Source organism: Herpailurus yagouaroundi, unplaced genomic scaffold, assembly GCF_014898765.1.
Source record: "Herpailurus yagouaroundi ecotype Mexico unplaced genomic scaffold, PumYag 141, whole genome shotgun sequence".
In the NCBI taxonomy this organism is placed as follows: domain Eukaryota; kingdom Metazoa; phylum Chordata; class Mammalia; order Carnivora; family Felidae; genus Herpailurus; species Herpailurus yagouaroundi.
The window spans coordinates 43,439,479-43,459,861 of record NW_024412396.1 but is presented as its reverse complement, the minus strand read 5'-3'; the positions used below and the strand labels follow the sequence as shown (position 1 = coordinate 43,459,861).

At 42.4% G+C, this 20,383-nt stretch overlaps 1 protein-coding gene across 7 annotated transcripts in view; it reads right to left on the bottom strand.

The window, feature by feature from the left end:
• Nucleotides 1–20,383, bottom strand: part of RAD51B (RAD51 paralog B) — a 647,789-nt gene that overhangs the window by 119,355 nt on the left and 508,051 nt on the right. For all 7 annotated transcript variants that reach the window (XM_040477496.1, XM_040477495.1, XM_040477500.1 and 4 more), the window contains exon 9: nt 3,425–3,528. In XM_040477496.1, the coding sequence (XP_040333430.1) occupies nt 3,425–3,528 (104 nt within the window). The remainder of the gene's footprint in view (nt 1–3,424; nt 3,529–20,383) is intronic.

The window sequence follows — 20,383 nt, the reverse complement described above, 5'->3', positions numbered from 1 at the left end:
TTAATTGGTCAGGGTGGGGTTCTGGTGTTGGTATTTTGTAAATGCTCCCGTGATGAGTCTAAAGTGCAGCCAGGCTTGAGAAATACTGATTTAAAGTGATACTCAAGCCCCACCACCTTCTAAAAAGATTAATGTGCCTCTGATGAGTTTACCTTGCTCTGGATTCAAAGCAGGTACCATTTTCACCACTTATTAGGTAACAAATCAAACACTGCCTTGTGACAGTACTTCGATATTAGTTTGTTCTTGAACTCCTGCACTTCGTTTTGATTGTTTATCAGTGTGCACACATGTATCAGCTCTCATACGAGACCAGAAGGACCTTGAAGGCAGGAACTGTGTCTTCTCCTTCTTTGCATCCCCATGCCATGTACATGGTGGACCAGAAACATATTTTTGATTATTAAAAAAAAAAAAAAAAAAAAACTCAAAATACTAAAAGAGAAAAAAAACCTAGTAGAAGCCACTTTAATTCTACTTTAAAGATATGTCTTTGGAAAGAATAAAAATGTTGCAAAAAGGGTGGGGCAGGATTGAAGCAGACTCGAAAAAGAGTAAATAAAAGTCAAATGGAAAAAAAACTAAATTAGTCCAAAAGAAAATGTTTCCCAGTTTCTTAAGAGGGTTTTTGCAAACACTGAAGCAGAATAAACAAGAGAATTAACTCGGCTTGTGCCCTGATAAGGAGATTTCTTTTTTGGTTATATAATTTTACAAAGTTTCCAGGGTGTAAAGAAAATAATCAGCCAGGGAGGACTCCTTCCCTTGGACTTTACAATTCAGCTCTTGGTTTAATCGGCTCGAAGAGCTGCTCAGTTTGACCTGACCTCCTTCCAGCCCTGTGATCTCAGACTAAGCCTCACATTCAAGAGCCCTGGTGTAGAGCTCAATGTCATAGAAATGGGATAAAACATAATCCTCATTCCGTGTCCTTGATCCCTTGGTGTAGTGGCCTCTGTGCATTGGTGGGGGTTGGGAGAGCTATGCCTGGTATCTTCTCCTAGTGGTTGGTGTTCCATAGATCTGCCAACGCTAGAATGATCTAAGCATGTTCCCCTACTAAGTAGTGTTTTAAGGAAGTACTATTTGGAACAATTGCCTTAAAGACTAGTTTAAGCCACTGTTTTGTGCACAGATCCCAGAAAAGGTTTATCTTCATATGGCTTCTCTACTTTGTCATGAAGTAAGACTACAGGAAAGGCTCAGTGTCTCATAATGCACACCTTCTACTAATGCAATATAAGTTCATCAGAGAGAGAGATGTTTTCTATATCAAATTTTATCCTAGTTATTAGGCCACAAATTGAAGGACTGGTCCCCAAAGGCATGCACATTTCTAGAGACTGATTAAGTATAAGTTCTCTTGCCTGGGTTGGCCATTTTAATGCTGGTCATATTTTACTTTGCTACAGCATTTTATTATATTTTACTGTTTTATGTACATATTTTACTAATTTGTGTGTGAAAACATCATTCAAAAGCATTTAACTCTGCTCTTGATTGATTAGCAATGAAAGTAACATGTTGTTCTTTGTAGATTAAGATAACACCACTGACTCATTTGATAGGATATGAGTTGATAGACTGTCACTGATCCATCCATGCTGTGCTCCTCGTTCTTGTGACTAGTAGCTTGTATTTGACCTCAAGAGCCAAGAACCGAGGGCCACCAAAACCCTGCAGTTACTAAAGAGACATAAAATAATAGCATTTGTCCTACCAGCCACTTCCTGTTGACATTAAAAACATGGAAATGACTGGTTAATTTATTAAAACAAAAGGAAAAGAAAAGTATGGATCTAGCTTCTTTATTTACTAATAAATGCTAGCTAGAATTGGTAAAAACAGGATCTGGGAGCCTGGAATCCATGATTCCACATACAATAGACTACATCACAAAATCAATGTATGCCATCTAAAACCTAAAAGAGAGATAAACTACACATTGTCAAGGAGAGGAGTTAAAGATCCATGAAAATGAATGGATTTAACACTGATTCACAAGGACTTTTGCTTCCTCAAATAAGAATGCAGGTAGTAGTGCTTGACAATCCTTAATGATATCCTTGATAGCTGCAAACGGGGTCTATTTAACATAATTTATAACATAGGGTACAAACCAAAGGTCATTAGGTTCCACAGGAACATCCTTGGATATGTTCCACTGAAAAGAGAAGTAATGGATTCAGAACCCAGGATACTGGAATCATCGGGGAAAAGGTATCACTGAGGTAATGAGCACGCCAGGGCCTGAAAACTTAAGAATGTTTCCCTAAATGAAAACAAGCAGCTCCATCTTCTCAGAACATGGCTGACTCAATCATCAAGCTGGAATGTTATTTACACAGTCCCAAGCAAACCAAGAAGAATCCTCTGGTCTGTAACCGAGGGCACTTGGAAAGTTAGGTCTGGAACAGGCAAAGGCTCAGGTCTGTTTCTAATGATTCCTGACTCCTTGAAAGAGAGCCAATTTACCTAATGCAGGTAAAGGGCAACAACTCCCTGCCACCTCCCCCAGAAAGGACCACCAGCGTGATATTTCATGCCTCTTTAGTTAATAACTTGGGTTGTAATATAATCAGCAAGATGGGCAAATCTGGGTTCTGAATTTTGCCCCATCCAGCAAATCATAACAATCGCCCTGTCTTCTTCCTCCTCCTGCTTGTGGGAGAGGTCATGCTAGAACCTGGTCTATACAATAGAGTAAAGCTGCTGTTAGACACTGGGAAAAATAAGTTCCCTAATTATGAAATATTTGAGCAAAGGGGTCAGACTGTGGTGTTGCTTCCTTCAGAGTAAAAGAGAAGATTAAGAACAGAGTAGAAAGTAACCTTTCTGGATGGAAGGTGGGGAAATCTTACTTGAGGCCAGGATAGAAACCCTACATAGGGAGCTCTGAGAGAGCTATCATCCTTTTGGGGGTCTCTCTAGCATCCTTCAGTACTGGAACCTACTGGTTTAGGAGTTAATGCACAAACAACCAGGGTCTGGGGAATGGTTTAATCATGTGGCAGAATCTGTCTGGCCTACAGTTTTCAAACATACTAACCTCAAGAAAAAGCACCATCACTATTTAATTTGTACACAAATTATCTAGTCCTCAACAAACACCAGCTAAGTAAAATTATCATTCACCTTTTAGAGATGGAGAGTTTGAGACCCCTAGAGGGGTGGACCTTGGTCACTTACAAGCCACTGGCAAATATCAGGAGGCATGTTAACTCAATGGGCTCTGTTTTTAGACATGGTTTCCTGTGAGTGGCTTCTTTCCCACTTCATTGTAACTGCTATCTTTACCTACCCCTGACAGTGTTGGCCCAGGACAGACAACGTGGCCAGTGCTTTCAGAAGATGAACACTCATATTGCTAAGTACATCTTGTTGTCTGACCTTGACAGTCAGAATACATTGCCAAAGCACTCACCTGTCTTCTCTCTGAACCAAGGTACTGGAAAATCAGCCGGGTGTTCACACTGTGACTCCAGGTGTTTCCTAGGGCAGCCGTCACACAGCTGGATCCAGAAGGGCCTGAAATGAAACAGGGCAAAGCCATGACTATGAATGCCCTTTCTTGTAATGGTGTTTCACATAAACAAAAGTCCAGTCATTGCTCATTGCTTAGAGACGACTGGGGGGCTCAGTTCATTACCACAAAAGTTGACAAATTAGAGAAGGAGAGGGGTTAAGGGACATGAGACTAAAAATAAAAACCAGCATGAATTTCCTTCAGCCTCAGCGAAAGCGACCACCACTGGGCTAAAAGATAACAGAGTTATATATCAGTAAGAGATTGCATGCAAGGCAGCTTGCAGCCATTGCTAGTAATAAATCGAGCCACTCAACATCCACAGTAAAAAGGCATAATGCTACTACATAGAATAAGAGCCAGTTATGAAATAGTCTTAGTTTAACAGAGTTGTAAGACTTTTTTAGCTTGACAAGAGTCTTAACTCAATTTTCCTAATCAATGTAGAAATGGTGGAATATATGTATAAAATTCCTTTGCCCTTCCAACCCCTGCACACACACACCCAGAAGAGAACTCTGGAAGATCTAACCATTTCATGTCTCATCTGTTTTAGACATCCTTATCCCCAGAGAAACATTTTTTCACCTTCTAAGACTTTCCTATAAAGGAGAGGAGCTGAAGTATTCATCTGAGTTTCTAGTCTACTCCAGGTTGAGCTTCAGCTACCTTACATCTCCAGAGCTTCGCGGATCTCTCTTGATGTCACCAGAAACTATTCCTGCTCTCCTCCTCTTGTTCCTCTTTCGAGGCAGGCTCATGAGTCCCACCACTTAGAAGCCAGGCCCCCATCATATCTGGCACATCTTGAGGTCTCCTCTGAATTCCTGTGCCCACTTTGGCCCTGGGCCATGGGAGGAATCTTAGCCCTAGGGGGGCAGAGTGAGACATTCAGTTTGCCTTATATCCACAAGATGCCATATCTTTTAAATGAGGAGACTAAGAACAAAGAGGCTGAAGTCCACTGAATTAGCTAAATCCACACAAAGTCTTGACCTTCTCATTCATTGCCTGCTTACTGTATCAATTGATTTTCACCTCTCAGTCTGGAGTAGGAATTGGTCTTCTTTTCTGGACCAGTCATCTTTCAGGGTGGTTTTATCAACTTTGCATGGCCTAACACTCCTGAGCCCAAATATTATGGCAGATGAAGGTGGGTCTGTGGTTCTAGGCTGGAGGTGATTTTGTTGGCAATATCTAAGTGGAAGAGCTACTGGCATCTAGAGGGCAGAGGCTGGCGATGTTGCCAAACACCCTGTAAGACAGAGGACAGGCCCCCATAAAGAGAGTTATCCATCCCCAAACATAATAGTGCTGAGATTGAAAGCCCCTGGGTTAGATAACACCAACCATACATTTTCTCTGGTTCAAGCAGGCACAGGAATGAATTAGATAAAAATCAACGACTGGGACCTCAACAAGCCTGGGAGTTTCAGAATGAAGAATTTAGCATAGGAAAGAACAAAGTTTAGGGTGACCTTGCTTCATTATGCACATAATTTAAAACATATACAAATTTACTTGGAAAACACACGATCTAGACTGTGCTCATGTGATCACATCACTCCCTTACCTAAACTCCAGCAGCAGCCCGCTGTACTGAGGAGAAATACTAACTCCTGAACAATGCATCCAGGGCACTTTGTCATCTGTGTCTGTGTCTCTCTCTGGCCCCATTTCTCTAAGCATTCTCACTGGGTGGTCTCCCGTAACCTCCTGACTTCTCTGTCCCCTTATCCTTGACCTCTTGTCAGCAGTTGATAAAGCTTCCCCCTCCTTTGGCATACTGCTTCTACTGGACCAAGTGGAGTATTCTTTTCCTTCTCTGCTACTCTTCTCTCTCTCTTCCTAGTTGTGGGTGGACCTCAGGGGATGGGCCATGACAAATTTTTCTCCTACCACCTAAGTGCCTTCAGTGGCTAGGAAGGTAATGTCTATTAATAAAGAGGCCAGGTGTTTGCATCTTAAAATACAGGAATTCTTTACTACCACAAAGTGATACACTCTCTCTTCCATTCTTCTTGAAATACACAATCCTCTCGTCTTTCATTTTCCCCAGTTTGACAGAGACGTATTAACAGAGAAATACTTTCTCTTATAAGAAAACCAACCCTGCAAAGGCAATAGCAACTGATTGTTCTTTTCTTTTTTGCATTTTTGTAAAACAGCTTTTTTGAGATAATTCACACATCATGCAATCCACCCAAAGTGTACAGTTCAATGATTTTTACTATATTCGCAGTTGTTCAAGCATCACTACAACCCACTTTAGAACACTTCATTGCCTCAAAAAGAAACCCCATACCCCTTAACTATATAAGCCTCAAGCCCCTGTTTGCTGTCCCTCAGCCCTAGGTGACCATTACTCTGCTTTGTGCTTAATATTAAGTATCAGGAGATGATGGGGAGTAGAGGAGACTGTGGTGAATGAGACAATCCATCCATGACCTCAAGGCTGCAGACCCTGTCTCGCTCTAGCTATTATTATCATGTGACAATATGAGTTCATAGTCAGCCACATCTTTTTACTTTTAAAAGAGAAGCCAGAAGTCCATGTTTTAAGTATAATCTACAGATTTTAAAATGTTAGTTTAATTAAAAAATTTTTTAAACATACAAATGAACATAATTATGAGCCATATAGGACTCATTCCCACCAAGCTTGCAATGTCTGCTCCATATGGACGTCCTCACTGTTGACAAGGATGTGACCCCAATGTGGATGATTTTGTAGCCTTTGTCTCAATCTGTGACCGGCTTCAGCACCTGTCCTCCATTTTTAACAAGAACTACAAGCCTGACATAATGAATAGCAGCACTATTAATTCAGCATCTTCAAATCAAGCTCACTTTTTCCATTATAACTTATTCTTCCCTCTTTCTTTGGCCTTCTAGTTAATCTGGTTCAGAACCTCAGTTCCATTTTTAAATTTCTCCTTCTCCCATGCTTCTCAGTTCCAATAAATTGTGATGTCCTATTGATTTAGCTGTAAAATCTCACCTATATCCATTCCCTATCCTCCATTCCTCCTACTCCAACCTTAGATCAGGTCCACATTAGCTCTCACCTGAGGGTGGCTCCTAGAGCTTTCTAACTGATGTCCATACTGCTGTCAGTTCCTCAAAGCCCATCCTCTCTTCTGCCTGATTAACCTCCCCAAGTCACATCTAAGCACACTTTCCTGCTGCTTCTCAGCATGCTCAAAAACTTTCAATGGCTCCCAAGTGCCTCCAAAGAGTTCTACATTCCCCCAGATTGGCATTCAAAGCTCTTCCAGCCTGTGCCTGATCTGTCTTTCCACACCACTTCCCTCCATTCCACTTCAAAGAGACTTTGTTCCAATTCAATCACTTCTTCCCCATGTCCCCTCCACACCTGAAATGCCTCTGAGTCCACATGTTGTCTTTGATACTACTTCCTGCGTGCCACTTCCTTGGTCATCACAGACGTAACGTCTTCCTCCTCTAAACTCCTGCAATACTTTATTTCACTCTCTCACGCTATGCCATCTCTTTCTATCCTGTGGTATATTACTTGTGGTGTGCTTCTCTTATCACTCCTAATACATACTTTAAGAGGCCCAAATCCATGTCTGATTCATGCTAGCATGCCTGAATCACTTAACTTATGCCTCATTCTGTGTCACTGACACATGGAAGATAATAAATACTGATTCAATAGTCAATAAGTTATTCCTACTAAACTTGGAACCATGTTACTATATATTCAGTTTAGCAGCAGATTTACATTCTTAATTTTATCTTGCTTAAGCTAAACTTAATGGCATTTTTGCATTTTTCAAGCAAACTGTAGAAGCTTGTTGCGTACGTGCCTGCTAAGTGATAGGATGAAGTAAGGCTGAACTTCCAAGTTTGCCACGAGAAAGCTACATGTGAAAAATTAGGAGTTGTTAATTAGTTAAGCACTCAAAAAAATTTTTTTTTCAGCAATAAAATGATCGGCACTTCCCAGGTTCTGGAAGATGTTTTCAGGGGTCAGAGCCACATTTGGCCAGTGGTGACTATTTAAAGAATGCCATGGGGGCACCTGGGTGGCTCAGTTAAGCATCCGACTTCAGCTCAGGTCATGATCTCGCGGTCCGTGAGTTCGAGCTCCGCATTGGGCTCTGTGCTGACAGCTCAAGCCTGGAGCCTGCTTTGGATTCTGTGCCTCCCTCTCTCTCTCCATTCCTCCCCTGTTCATGCTCTGTCTCTATCTGTCTCTCAAAAATAAATAAATGTTAAAAACATAAAATAAAGAATGCCATGCCCCGAAGCTAATGAAAACAGTATAAGAAAGTATCGATATACTTTCCATACACTGGCTGCTTTCTGGACAGGTAAGCTCAAGTCCCAACTAAAGGCAACAAGTGCAAATGACCACGGAAAAGTTCCTAATGGAAACCCTGACTGAGTGGCTTGAAAAGATCTAAAAGATTCAGGAGTGCGTACAAACATTACGCCACCACAAGAGCAATCACAGAAGGCCTTGAAAGTTAATAATAAGAAAAGACAATATTTTTAAAGTACTATAAGGGAGCACTAGGTGAGCCCTATATGTGAGGAGAGCTTACATCTTGTTTGAGCTTCATATCTTAGTTACATCTCTCTTGATCCCACAACCACCTATGAGGTAGGTAATATCATCACCCCTATTGACCAACGAAGGCTGTGAGAGATTAAGTAATGCTCCCAAGGTCACGTGGTTGGTTAATGACAGAGCTGGGGCACAAACCAGGCAGACTATCTTCACTGCTACCCTAATCGGCCTTCTCCAGGATTATGTCAATTAGCCTGCAACTCTGCCAGCCCGGTGGGCCTTGGGAAGGGCTTGGAGAGCCTGAAGGCCCATCTCTAGGAAGACACTGATGGAGGCGTAGTGTGAGCATTCCATCACTCATCTGACTCTGTGTGTCACTCAGACTCCACAATCAGCTTCCTCTGTTCTGATGTTCAGTGATAACCCAGGGCAAGGGGTTTCCAGAAAGATCATGCATGCCCTGGCTTGGCAAGTTATTTGACCTCCATCAACTGGCCCAGCACCTGATTCATGTAAATCAGGTAGTCTGAAACTGACCCTTTCTGGTTGGAGGCTTAAAAATCTGGTCGGCGTTGTAAAGTTATTTCACTTAATAGGACCTCAAATATGGGAAAACGACTGAAGGGTGGTTACAGGTGCTAGGATTATTTGAGACAGAAGTGGGAGAAAAGGAGGTGGGACACTGTCAGTTACTATAAATTTGTAACTTTATTTTCATCTAGAAAATTCAGTGGCCTCATGTCTTTGGACTTTCAAACATTTCTATGAGAGGGCTGGCATAAATAATCATTAATGCTGTTTATGGGAAATTAAAGGTAGAAGGCATCTGCTTACTGGCCTTTCAAAAAAGGTGATTTCCTGCCCAATGACCTAATTGGTCAGGAAATAGATAAGTGAATCTTTTCTATGCTCGCTTTAAGCGGAAGTTCTAAAAATTAGGGCGCTCTTTCCCTCTCTCCTTTTTGATGACTCTGACATTTAGACCTGCCAAGGCAGTATGATTTCATTGTACTGGAATTTGGTTGGTTTCAATACAAATAGAAAACTCAAATAAGTGAACTAGGTTTTGAAAATATTTTCATTATTGGGGATTTTTTCAGCATCACAGGATTGAGCTTGTAGAAGTATTCGAGTAAGCTACATGGAGAAAATCTGTTTACAGTGAAGTCAGGTCTCTCTAAAACAGACTGTGGGAACATTTGTTATCCACTCTCTGAGACTCTTTTAGGTAAGTCAAAGCATGTTTTCTTTCTCTGTGACTGCCTACCCATCTGCAAAATGTGAATAATAATTCCTGCCTCCAGGCAACCAAAGGTTCTTGGTGACTCTTAGATGAAGATATTTGATATGTATAAATGACAGGAACAATGATGATCAAACCCTGATGATGAAATTCTAGGGAGAAAGAAAGCTTAATTATCATCTTATACATTTTTTAATTTTTCTAATAATGAGGCAAGCTAGGAAAGCTCAGGAATGAAATGGTTAAAACGGCAGGACTTGGATTCTGGAATATCCTTCATGAACACTATCTTTTGGATCCAGTTCCCCACTCCTTTGGAGGGGGAGTTCGTTATGAAGATACATTTCTCACAAGGCCAGGGGCTGTCTCTGTTCTGCACACAGGGCATAGTCCTTGTGCAATCAGCCTGGAGGAGGATAATCAGGTTGCTATGTAGCCTTGATTTCCAAAAAGGTAATGGGCCTCTGGTACCAACCGGTGTCAGTATGTAGAAGAGGCCTGTTGGGGGCCTTCAATGAGGAAGCTCCTTCTCTGAAAACATTTCAATTTATGACTCCTGTGCTAAGCATTTCTGGGAGGTCAACTGAATCTCCAGTACATATCATAAAAGTGTCTGTCCTGTAGCAAAAGGATCAACTTTAAAAGAATAGACTTTTCCATGTTAAAAATATTACAAGTATAAACAAAGCACTGATTCCAGAACAGGGGGAAGGAAAAATTCAGGGCGTAAGAGGGCTGGATATTCTGAACATTGGTCCCTCCTGTCCCTTTAGATAAAAGGCAACTTATTGAGACTAGAAAGAGGAGGAAAGAAAGAAAGAAAGAAAGAAAGAAAGAAAGAAAGAAAGAAAGAAAGAGAAAGGAAGAAAGAAGGAAGAAAGAAAGAAAGAAAGAAAGAAACAAACAAACAAACATAAATCTTTTCAGAACTGAAATGAGTTCAGGAAAGAGATGGCATGTTAGCATCGGAATTAACAGTCTCTTTCTTATCTTTGTCCTCACATCCTAAAGCATGTTCTGTATAATGCATGACAACATATGGTCAGCTGCTGGCTACAAGGCAGGACCCTGGAGTTCTATTTCTGAATTAGCTGTGGGCTTTTAATGAGACCAGATGTAACAAAGAACATCAGGGTAGACCTTGGTAATGAGCAGTCACTTCAACTCTCTGAGCCTCAGTTTTCTCACCCATAACAAGGGGTTGTTGGAAATTATCTCAAAAGTTCCTGCCTATACTAAGAACTTTGAATCTATGGCATTTTGATGACAAGAAATTAGTTCCTCATTCTGGACTTCACTTTTTCCAGAAAGTTTGAAAATGTTCTACTCCATGGGCTATCTTTGAATGGCTGTACCCTACCTAGTACCTATTTAAGCCTGAAGAGAGTTTTACAGACATGTGGTCCTTTTTCTAAGAGTAGATTTCCCTCCAGACTAGGGGTTTTCTTAGTCTATCTTACCTTCTAAAACCTTATGATGGGTAAACATGTGATGGCCAGTGGCCAAGTCCCAGCAAACACGACTTTATAATAACAAAGCTTAAAGATGGGAGTCTGAGTGAGAGAGTAGGGATTAAAAGGGGATTATCATCCATTAAATTCAGTTTCTCCTGTTTAAAACCAAGCCTATGGAAGTTGTTGAACTACAGCATATATTTTTCTGTTGGGTCATTCATTTGAACTGGGGAAGTGACTGAGAATCTTGATTAGCCCCAATAGAAAGATGAAGTAGGGAAATATTTAGATCTGCTTTTTCCTAAATTTCTCAGAGTAGCCTAAGTTACCTCTGTTAGTGGATCATCAGCTCCTGTTTTATTTGATGCAGAAAGCCATAATTTCAGCAAGCAATGTTGAAGAGGATGAATGGGGTATAAAAGGGAAGAAGACTGCCTAGGATAGGCTATTTCTGAAATAAGGATTCAAGATGACCTACGAGCTCCAGGAGGCCACAGTGCAAAGGTATCATATAAAAGAGATTGGGACAGGCTCAGACATCTATCCTCCAGCAAAATTAATTTCCTTGGGGGTTTGTGGTTCATTAACTGAACCTGTGAACCAGCTGTATTTAGTGTGCACTCTACTTCCTCAGGTCTTTAAAATTGACAATGGTCTGTAGGTCAAGTTCCAACGGAAGTGATATTTCTGACCTAACTCTATAAATAGAGCACTGGAAAAAACCCATCAGCTGCAAATGGCCCAGGGAACACACGCTATCTATTAAGTAAGTAACCGCAGTATCTGTGCTGCCATTTTAGATGAGAAAAAAATATCTTTTGTTATTTATAATCTTCTGAGCTTTGAGATTCTCAAAATACTTTAAAGCTATTAGTCTTCTTTCAGATTTACAAATAAAGGATCTGAGGCATAAAACCACACAATAACTGCCTCAATATCATCTGTGCACTGAGGAAGGCATTTGGCGTGGTATAAAATAAGGCTGCTTCACTTCAGTAAAGCAGAAAATGTCATCTCCGATGTCCCTTGGCTAGATGTGAATGCAGTCCAGAGTCTTTACTTGCACAATACACTTAGGATCCACTTTCTGATAAAACTCATTAGTAAGGAAGGTTAGAAATGTGAAGAAGACCAGAAAAGGTGGGGCAATCAGAACCTTTGGAATGCAAGGGTTAGGGATGGGTTAATCCTCCATTGCAGAAGGAAGAAACAGAGTTAGCTAATCACCAGGATAAAGACTGGTATGCACTAGCACAAACCACTCAAACAACTCCATTGGCTTTGTGTGGGGAGAATAAACTTGGAGTTTCCCAGAGTCTTAGTATGGTTATGTAAGTTATCATCCAAACAGGACACTTCTGAAAATGAAATGGGGACATTTTAATAACTATATGGGGATAACAAAGTCAGGACTGTTCTGGGCAAACCAGGATGCGTGTAGGAAATCTCTAGAACAGGCTGAGGGTACTCACCCTCCAAGAAAATGGTCAGTCTAGAACTCATCTAATTTACCAACCAAAAGTTCTATAGGGATATTGCACAGGATTTTTCTGCTATGTTTGCGGTGGCAATCATGAAAGTCCTCAAAGACAGCTATGACAACAATAACAGGCACGAGAAGAACAGAACGAGGGTGTCTGCATAGAAAAAATTAATCTCCTCTGACCCAGCTCAGGTTCCAACATACCCCAGGAGGCCATGCCCCTGAACCCTTTCTCCAATATAGCTTTCTTCCTGCTACCTCCTATTTAAGTGTATGTGTTGGGGGCGGGGGGAATCCTGAATGGGGACCTGTAGTAGCTAGGTCTCCTGACCCTTTGAAAAGAACTCTTTATTTTTTTTTATTAATTTTTTAAAAAATATTTATTTCTTTTTTGAGAGACAGACAGAGAGAGTGACAGAGCATGAGCAGGGGAGGGACAGAGAAAGACACAGAATCTGAAGCAAGCTCCAGGCTCCGAGCTGTCAGCACAGAGCCCAACGTGGGGCTTGAACCCACAAACTATGAGATCATAACCTGAGCTGAAGTCGGATGCTTAACCAACTGAGCCACGCAGGCACCCCTGAAAAGAACTCTTTAATTAAAAATAAAGTCATTCACTAAAGAAAAATTCATACTATTCTTAAGTGAATACTAGCAAATAAAACAATGAAAGCAAAAACCCAGCCATACATGAAAATCTGAGGCATTTTCTTTCTGAATTTAGGCTTAACTGAACATCCACCAGGAAGATGCTTAGGTGAAATGGGTTTTCTTCCATAGCAATGTTCTCTAGATGCTTACTGTAGATAAGAGAATTCTTCAAATCATGTGAATCAGCCATCTTAGTAGGACCTTTGCTTTTCTATTCATCATAGAATCTGAGCCAGCAGGAGGGTGCCAGAGCTGGATTCTAGTAAGTCTTGGTATCATGCATGGTCATTCATTTTTTCACTGTTTCATATTTTTTTCAGGTCACTTTTTTTTCTGGCTGCAAGAGAACTATAGTCACTTATTCTGATTTCAAATTATTTATAGTACTGGCTGCTGGGAGGGGGTAGGGAATTACCCTCAGAGGTATGCATTCAGCCAACTGCCTTTGGAGAAATCTAGGAAGGGCAAAAAGTGTCATATCCTTTATCAGTCACTCTTCCTGGGGAGATTAAACTATGGTGAAGTAATATATGGTCACTTTACAAATCCAGGGAACTAGTCTGGACTACGAGTAAGCCAGGTGACAACGTACCTGACTGAAGAGCGAAGGGGACACACTAATAGTCATGGGGTTTGCCTTTGGGAAATCAGCTCACAAGGCAAACCCAGGACCAGGAGATAGGGTCCTTTCCCAAGGCCTTAACTGATACAGAATTGGGCCCAGGTAAGTCTGCTGTTGCTCAGGCTGGCACTGTATCACTGGCTTTTTGCAATCAATAAGGACAAAGGGAAAAAGAAATGCTGTTGTTTATCAGAAAATAGGTTCTTGAAGAAAAATATTTCTGTGAAAACATCAGTGGCTTAAAAAATCATTAACACAAAAAGACATTTCAACTTAACGTCTAATCCTGGACTGGATCTTGGATCAGAAAAAAAAAAATGCCATAAAGGCCATAATTGGGACACCTGACAAAGTTTGACTATGACTGGTATATTAGATAATAGTATTATATTAGTGCTAATTTCCTGGGTGAGATCATTGTAGTGTGGTTATGTAAGAGAAACTCTTCTTCTTCCGAGATAAATGCTGTAGTATTTGGAGATGAAGGGTCATGATATCTACAGTTATTCTCAAAGGGTTTTGCAAAGCTAACAACAATAAATTCATATCATAAAAAATAAATTACTAATAATAATATGAGAAAGATTTAAAAAACCAGGCAAAATGTTAGAAGTCTAGGTGAAGCATCTATGGGAGTTTATTGTACTTTCCTTGGAACTTTTCTGTAGCTTTGAACTCTTACACTTAAAAAAAAATACAACTGGGTGCCTGGGTGGTTCAGTCAGTTAAGCGTCTGACTTCGGCTCAGGTTATGATTTTGTGGTTCACAAGTTCACACTTGATCTTAGCCAAAAGGCTGAGAAGTGATTGCAGTTCACGAGTTCAAGCCACACGTCGGGCTCTGTGCTGGTGGCTCAGAGTGTGGGACCTGCTTGGGATTCTGTGTCTCCCTCTCTCTTTCTACCCCCCCACCAACTCATATTTGGTTTCTCTCTCTCAAAAATAAATAAAACATTAAAAACTTAAAAAAAATACAACTGTTTGGGGCATCTGGGTGGCTTAGTTGGTTAAGTATCCAACTTTAGCTCAAGTCATGATCTTGCGGTCTGTGGGTTCGAGCCCCCCTGTCAGGCTCTATGCTGACAGCTCAGAGCCTGGAGCCTGCTTTGGAGTCTCCTTCTCTTTCTGCCCCTCCCCTGCTTACACTCTATTTCTCTCTCTCTCTCTCTCTCTCAAAAATAAATAAACATTAATTTTTTAAAATAAATAAATAAATAAATAAATAAATAAATAAATAAATAAATAAAATACAACTGTGAAAATGTAGGTTGGCCTACCCTAAGAGTTGACTTGGGTCACTGATATAAAATCAGGACATACGGGGCGCCTGGGTGGCACAGTCGGTTAAGCGTCCGACTTCAGCCAGGTCATGATCTCACGGTCCGTGAGTTCGAGCCCCGCGTCAGGCTCTGGGCTGATGGCTCGGAGCCTGGAGCCTGTTTCCGATTCTGTGTCTCCCTCTCTTTCTGCCCGTCCCCCGTTCAAGCTCTGTCTCTCTCTGTCCCAAAAATAAATAAAAAACGTTGAAAAAAAATTAAAAAAAAAAATCAGGACATAGGACTGGATTTCTGGAGAAATTTTAGGGCATTGTTCCATATGCACTTTTATACATCAGAATAACCTAAACCAGGTAAACCACTTTTTAAAATGTAGAAGCCCTGTCCCCATCCCAAACCTAAGGAAACAGAATTTCTGAGTGGTGATTCCCAAGAGTCTGCATTTTCAAAAGTCTCTCCCAGATGATCTTATTTATGTTAAAGTTTGAAAAAATCACGTATCAGGCATTTGCTATTTTGCTTGCAATGATATAGGCTTCTCAGACCCCACGGACATTCCATGTACTGTTACAGATGCATTTGCATTAAAAAAAATCCCCACCTCATATCTTGTCGTGTAGCCCTACATCCTTTTCATCAACGGAAGACACCGGTCTGGTGAATGCCCTTTGGCCCAGTTTTTAAGACTCCTATCTGCTGACTTTATTCCCCACCCTACTTCCCAAGGGGGAATGGAGAAGAGATGTAAACTGTTTAGAAATGCCATAACTCATCTGGTTGGAGTTGTTGTCAGGGGAGCAACCCAAAACCCTAACTCAGAAAGTGGAGGAGGGGCAGCTGACGGGCCCGTGGCATGAAACAGGACGGGGCTAGTGATGGGGCCCAGGTCCCCACTCAGGCAGGGCCCCTCCTTAAAGTCCCCTGTCAGGCTCCTTGACCTGCATTTCTTCCAGACACCAAACACAGCTCAGCTTTCAGAGTTTGAGCTTCCCTTTGTTTCTTCAGTGAGAACAGGAGCAGAGTGCAAGCAAGTGAGGGAGTGAGAGAACCAAGTGGGGCAGGAGCTAGGAGCCCTGAGGTGCTCTGAAAACTCCAGAGTACATTAATGCATCTGACAAATTCAACTTCAGGTACGTTAATACGCTGCTTCCCTCGATCCCACAACTTCAGTAGAATCACCATTCTCCTTTCATAGACTAAGAAGTGATTTTACTGAAACCCACCTAGTCTGAGGCAGAGCTGGAGCCCGAGCCCAGGCATGCTAGGACTTTCTGCTGACCAGCTGCCTCCCTTTCGGCATTAGAGAGAGCACATTGCTGTGGAGAATGCTTTTAATTATCACCTTGCCTGGAGTGCGAAGATTTATTGTTATGCTTTCTTCCCGCCCCATCTCAAGCACCCCTTTGGGAAGTAGCATGATCATGATAGGAATCAGGATATTTTCATGCATGGGAGGGAATGGAATGGCATCACACATGTTTGTTGCCCCTGAAGGCTGTGAGAAGGGGGTGGGAGGTAAGAAACAGAATGGTGAGTAGTTTGATGAGGCAATCCCTGGGTCTTCAGCACCCTGAGTTTTAGACAAGAACCTAAAGGGACTTTCGGTGTCTTTTCCCACAATGGTAAATTCAGCTGGGCTGTCAGGTTCCTTTAGTTCAGCTCGTGTTTCCTTGACATCTGGAGTTGGGCTTCCTGTGTCAAGGCTAGGAGAAACTGCTGCACTTCTCCCTTTCTGGGGTGTGCACACAGACACACGCCCTCCTCCATGCCAGTCATGCCAAACATAAGGCTCACAACAAATTGGGGCCATGAAGAGGGGGAAATTCCGTTTTTGACCGGAATCCACAGTGGCCTCTGGATCACAAGCTGCAAGGTCCCCACCATGTGCGGATTGCCGAGGTGTGGGGGAATTTTAGGCAATGGAGACGACATTGCTTTAACTGCCTCAAGTATTCCCTCACAAGACTGCCCCAATCCTTGGCAGTCCAGTCAAGTATTTTTAGGCAAGAGCCTCATAGCAGGAGAGGGAACTGATGAACAAAATGTGCTGATGCTATTTTAATTGGGGGGAACTGGTTTTGGTGGCAGCAGGCGGTCAGCACACATCTGTGAAATCTGAGTTCTTAAGCAAAGCAATTTCCTTTTCCCTTGAAGGCCACTGTTTATCTAGAAAGTGGACAGAACTATGGGTTTGCTGAAAATGACCAGATTCAACAAGGTGATCAAGACCACCAACTTGGTATAACGTGTCCCATATCTCAGACATCGCTTGTTATGAGACGTTACAGTAAAGAATTATAAGGTAACATTTTGGAATAATTAGTATGTTCCAGACATGAGGCTCAATTACCATACACACATTATCTCTATGAGGGAGATGTCATTACCATCCCAATTTTCTAAGGAAGGAAGCTGAGCTACAGAGAGAGTAAGTGCCCAAGGTCACCCTGCAAGTGGCAGAGCAAGGATTTGAACCCAGCAGCTTGACCAGTCACTTGTTTCAGTGTTTCTTTCGGCCATTTAGAAAGTATTTAAAGAATAACCATTCACCTCCCTCTCTGGAGGAGAAAACTCACCCCATTTTCCAGATATCCCACTCATTTTCCTTTCCTCATTAAGTTGTAATATTCAATTTCTTATCCAGAGTCATCTGTGCCTGTCTAGAAAAGCATAATTTAATAATGTTCTCTCCCTATTGTTGGGAAACTTTGTCATATGATAGGTTTCTAGAAATCGATACCAAAGAAAAACAAATCTCCAGGTTCTGTAGATTTCCAACTGAAAATATGTAAAATAACTTTAGTTGCCAAAATCATGATTGGCTTTCCTTCCATGACTATAATCTCCACATCTGGTTCACCTTCTTTGCCAGAAGGACATGATTATACATCTTTTTTATATCTTAGGATGTTTCTGTATTTTATGACATTTCTAAGTAGAATTGCTGTGTTAATCATCATCGCAATCCCATTGATAATTACATTATGTCTTTTATCAATGTTAACTCTGCAATGAAAAATAAAGCAGAAGGTAAATGTGATAGAATCAGAAAAGCCCCACAGGAAGCCAATTAGCCCACTTTCTCATCTGTAATATGGTTGTGGGATGGAAAGGGGTCAATAATCACAGTTAACATTTTCAGAAACAGTTTCCAGTGCTTTACATGATAAAATCTTTGAGTCATCCCAATAACATAAGCTGGATCCTATTATTGCCCTTATTTTACAGATGACAAAAATTTACCCACATTTGTGTAGCTAGTAAGTGGTGGGCAGAGGATTCAAACACTGATAGTCAGGCTCTTGAGCCTGTGTTCCAGGCTTGCCCATGACTCTGACGAGCAGCTAGGGCTGGGAGTCCTTGCTCTCCCTGACTTTTAACATCAGCAGCTGAGTATGACCCCAGTGGTGGATTATTATGGCATCCTTAGCCAAGGATGGCCCATAATGTTTCCATGACATTACCATAGACTCATTGTGTTTATGAAACAGAGTGAGAGTACACACAGAAAAGTCACACAGTAAGCATTTTTTTAGTAGGAGATTTTATCATCCTTGTTCTTCGGGAAAGTGACATGCCTAAGGTCACATACTTAGTCACGGGTCAGTACTGGTACAAACGCCCCTCCTCGGACACTCCTTGAACTTCAGGATCTATTGCCTCACTTAGAGGACACCATGGCCTCCCCGCCTGATCACTCTTCTCCAACCTCATACAGCTCAGTGCAAGACCAAGGGGATCACGTACCCACTTTCTAGCAGCCCCAGCTCTAAATGAAAAACAGCACAACAGCAACAGTATAGTAGCAACAGCAAAATAATAATAAACTGCATGGCAGAAAGACCTTTCGGGTGCAACAATTTCCTTAAACCGATCATCTAGGGAAGGAAAGGGAGGGTTCCTTCTTTTAAGACGCAAGTGCTGGCCAGCAGGAACCTAAAATGCATTATTATTCTGCATTTTCTTTTTGCACGACTGAAAAGTTTTTCTATCCTCCCCCTCCCATCCTTACCAAAAGAATACCCCCAAGACAATCACAAACTTTAAAAGTAGCAAACCCTCCCTTCAGAAAAATTTAAAAATAAAAACTCAAAAACCCCACAGTGGTTGCAAAACAGCTTTGTGTGGAAGAAGGGCAAGTTTTCTCTTAAGAGAGGCTAATTTCATAGGGTTGGGAAAGAGAGAGATGAGGGGGAAAGGGAGGGAGCACAGAAGAAGAGGAGGCGGGAGAGGAGGGGATAAAGGAGGAAGAATCGCTGGCTTTAAAAAGCAACATTGTCCAGAGAGGTGAAAGGGAACAGATGGCCGTGGAGAATGTGGCCCTCAAAGCCCAGAAGAAAGGGGCGATGCTGACAGATCTTGCTGTTTCCCATTGACGCCTGAATGTTCTAGTGTGGGGAGCCGAGGCCAGTGCAGGGGACAGACCTCTGTTCCCAGCGGCTCACTGGGGCACTGGCGCTGAGGCTCACTGAGAAAAAGAGCAGGGGAGGGGAGTGGGGAGGGCAAGCAGCTGTGGCCACAGAGGGAGGGACAGTGGGGGGCGTGCGGGCTTCCACAGCCTTCTCTTCTGGCCTGCCCGGGAAGGTCAGCCCAGCGCCGGTCTGTGCCCTGGCAGAGGTGAAGGAAAGGGCAGCAGCTGGGGCCCAAAGACTCGGTGTCCTTCCCCAAAAACACACTGGGGGAGGCATGTCTGGGACAAAATAGATACCTTGAGAGAGGGAAATGAAGAAAATATTCCAAATGCTTTTGGAGGATTGAGACATTCAAACTACAATAAACAAGAAACTTGGGTCTTTGAAGGAGGTCAGAGAATCCTGCCAAGTAAATCCCGTATTATTTCATGGAGTCTCAGGGCAGAGAAGGGATTTGGAGAGGAAACACAAAAGTGAGTCGGTGGCTGACCCGGGAAGGAAGGAATCCAGGAGTTGGTTTAGAGGTCTGAGTCAGCCCCCAAAGAGGTACAGGGTTCACAGTGGGGCTGTGCAGGACACAGCAGGATGACAGGAGGGGCAGAGGGGGCTCCAGTGTCCAGGGTGTGCTCACGTGTATACACGTGTGTGTGTGTGGGACCGGCATCTGGAGGGACTGCTTATGTACCCGTCGCTTGTAGTTGCACCACTGGAAGATGTTACTGGAAACTCACAAGTCACCGCAGAGTGACACTAGTGCAGGCACTTCTAGCCTCCTGGGAAGGGAAAGCCTGACAGGCAGCCCCTGCAGACAGAGGCCTGGAGAATGGGTGAAGCGTGGCGGCGGGGGAGGGAGAAGGGTTTGCGAAGCAACCATCACAAAGAGGCTCATAAACTTCAGGGGACAAAGATGCAATTGGTATAAGTTCTAAGTTCCTTAATATAACTTTGATCAGGAAAATTATTGTTCCAAACGACCTCTTGACCTCTCCCTACACCCTCCAGAATATGATGATAAAATTTAGCCCCTGCTCCTGCCCACTAAGGAGGGAGACACATTCTTCCTGGCCCATTGTCCAGTCGGCCCACAGAGAGCTGCCCGACCTCAAAACGCTTCTCTGGTTTTGATTTTCTTCTATCTGTTTCCCCGACCCTGAAAATGAAAGAGACCTGAACTC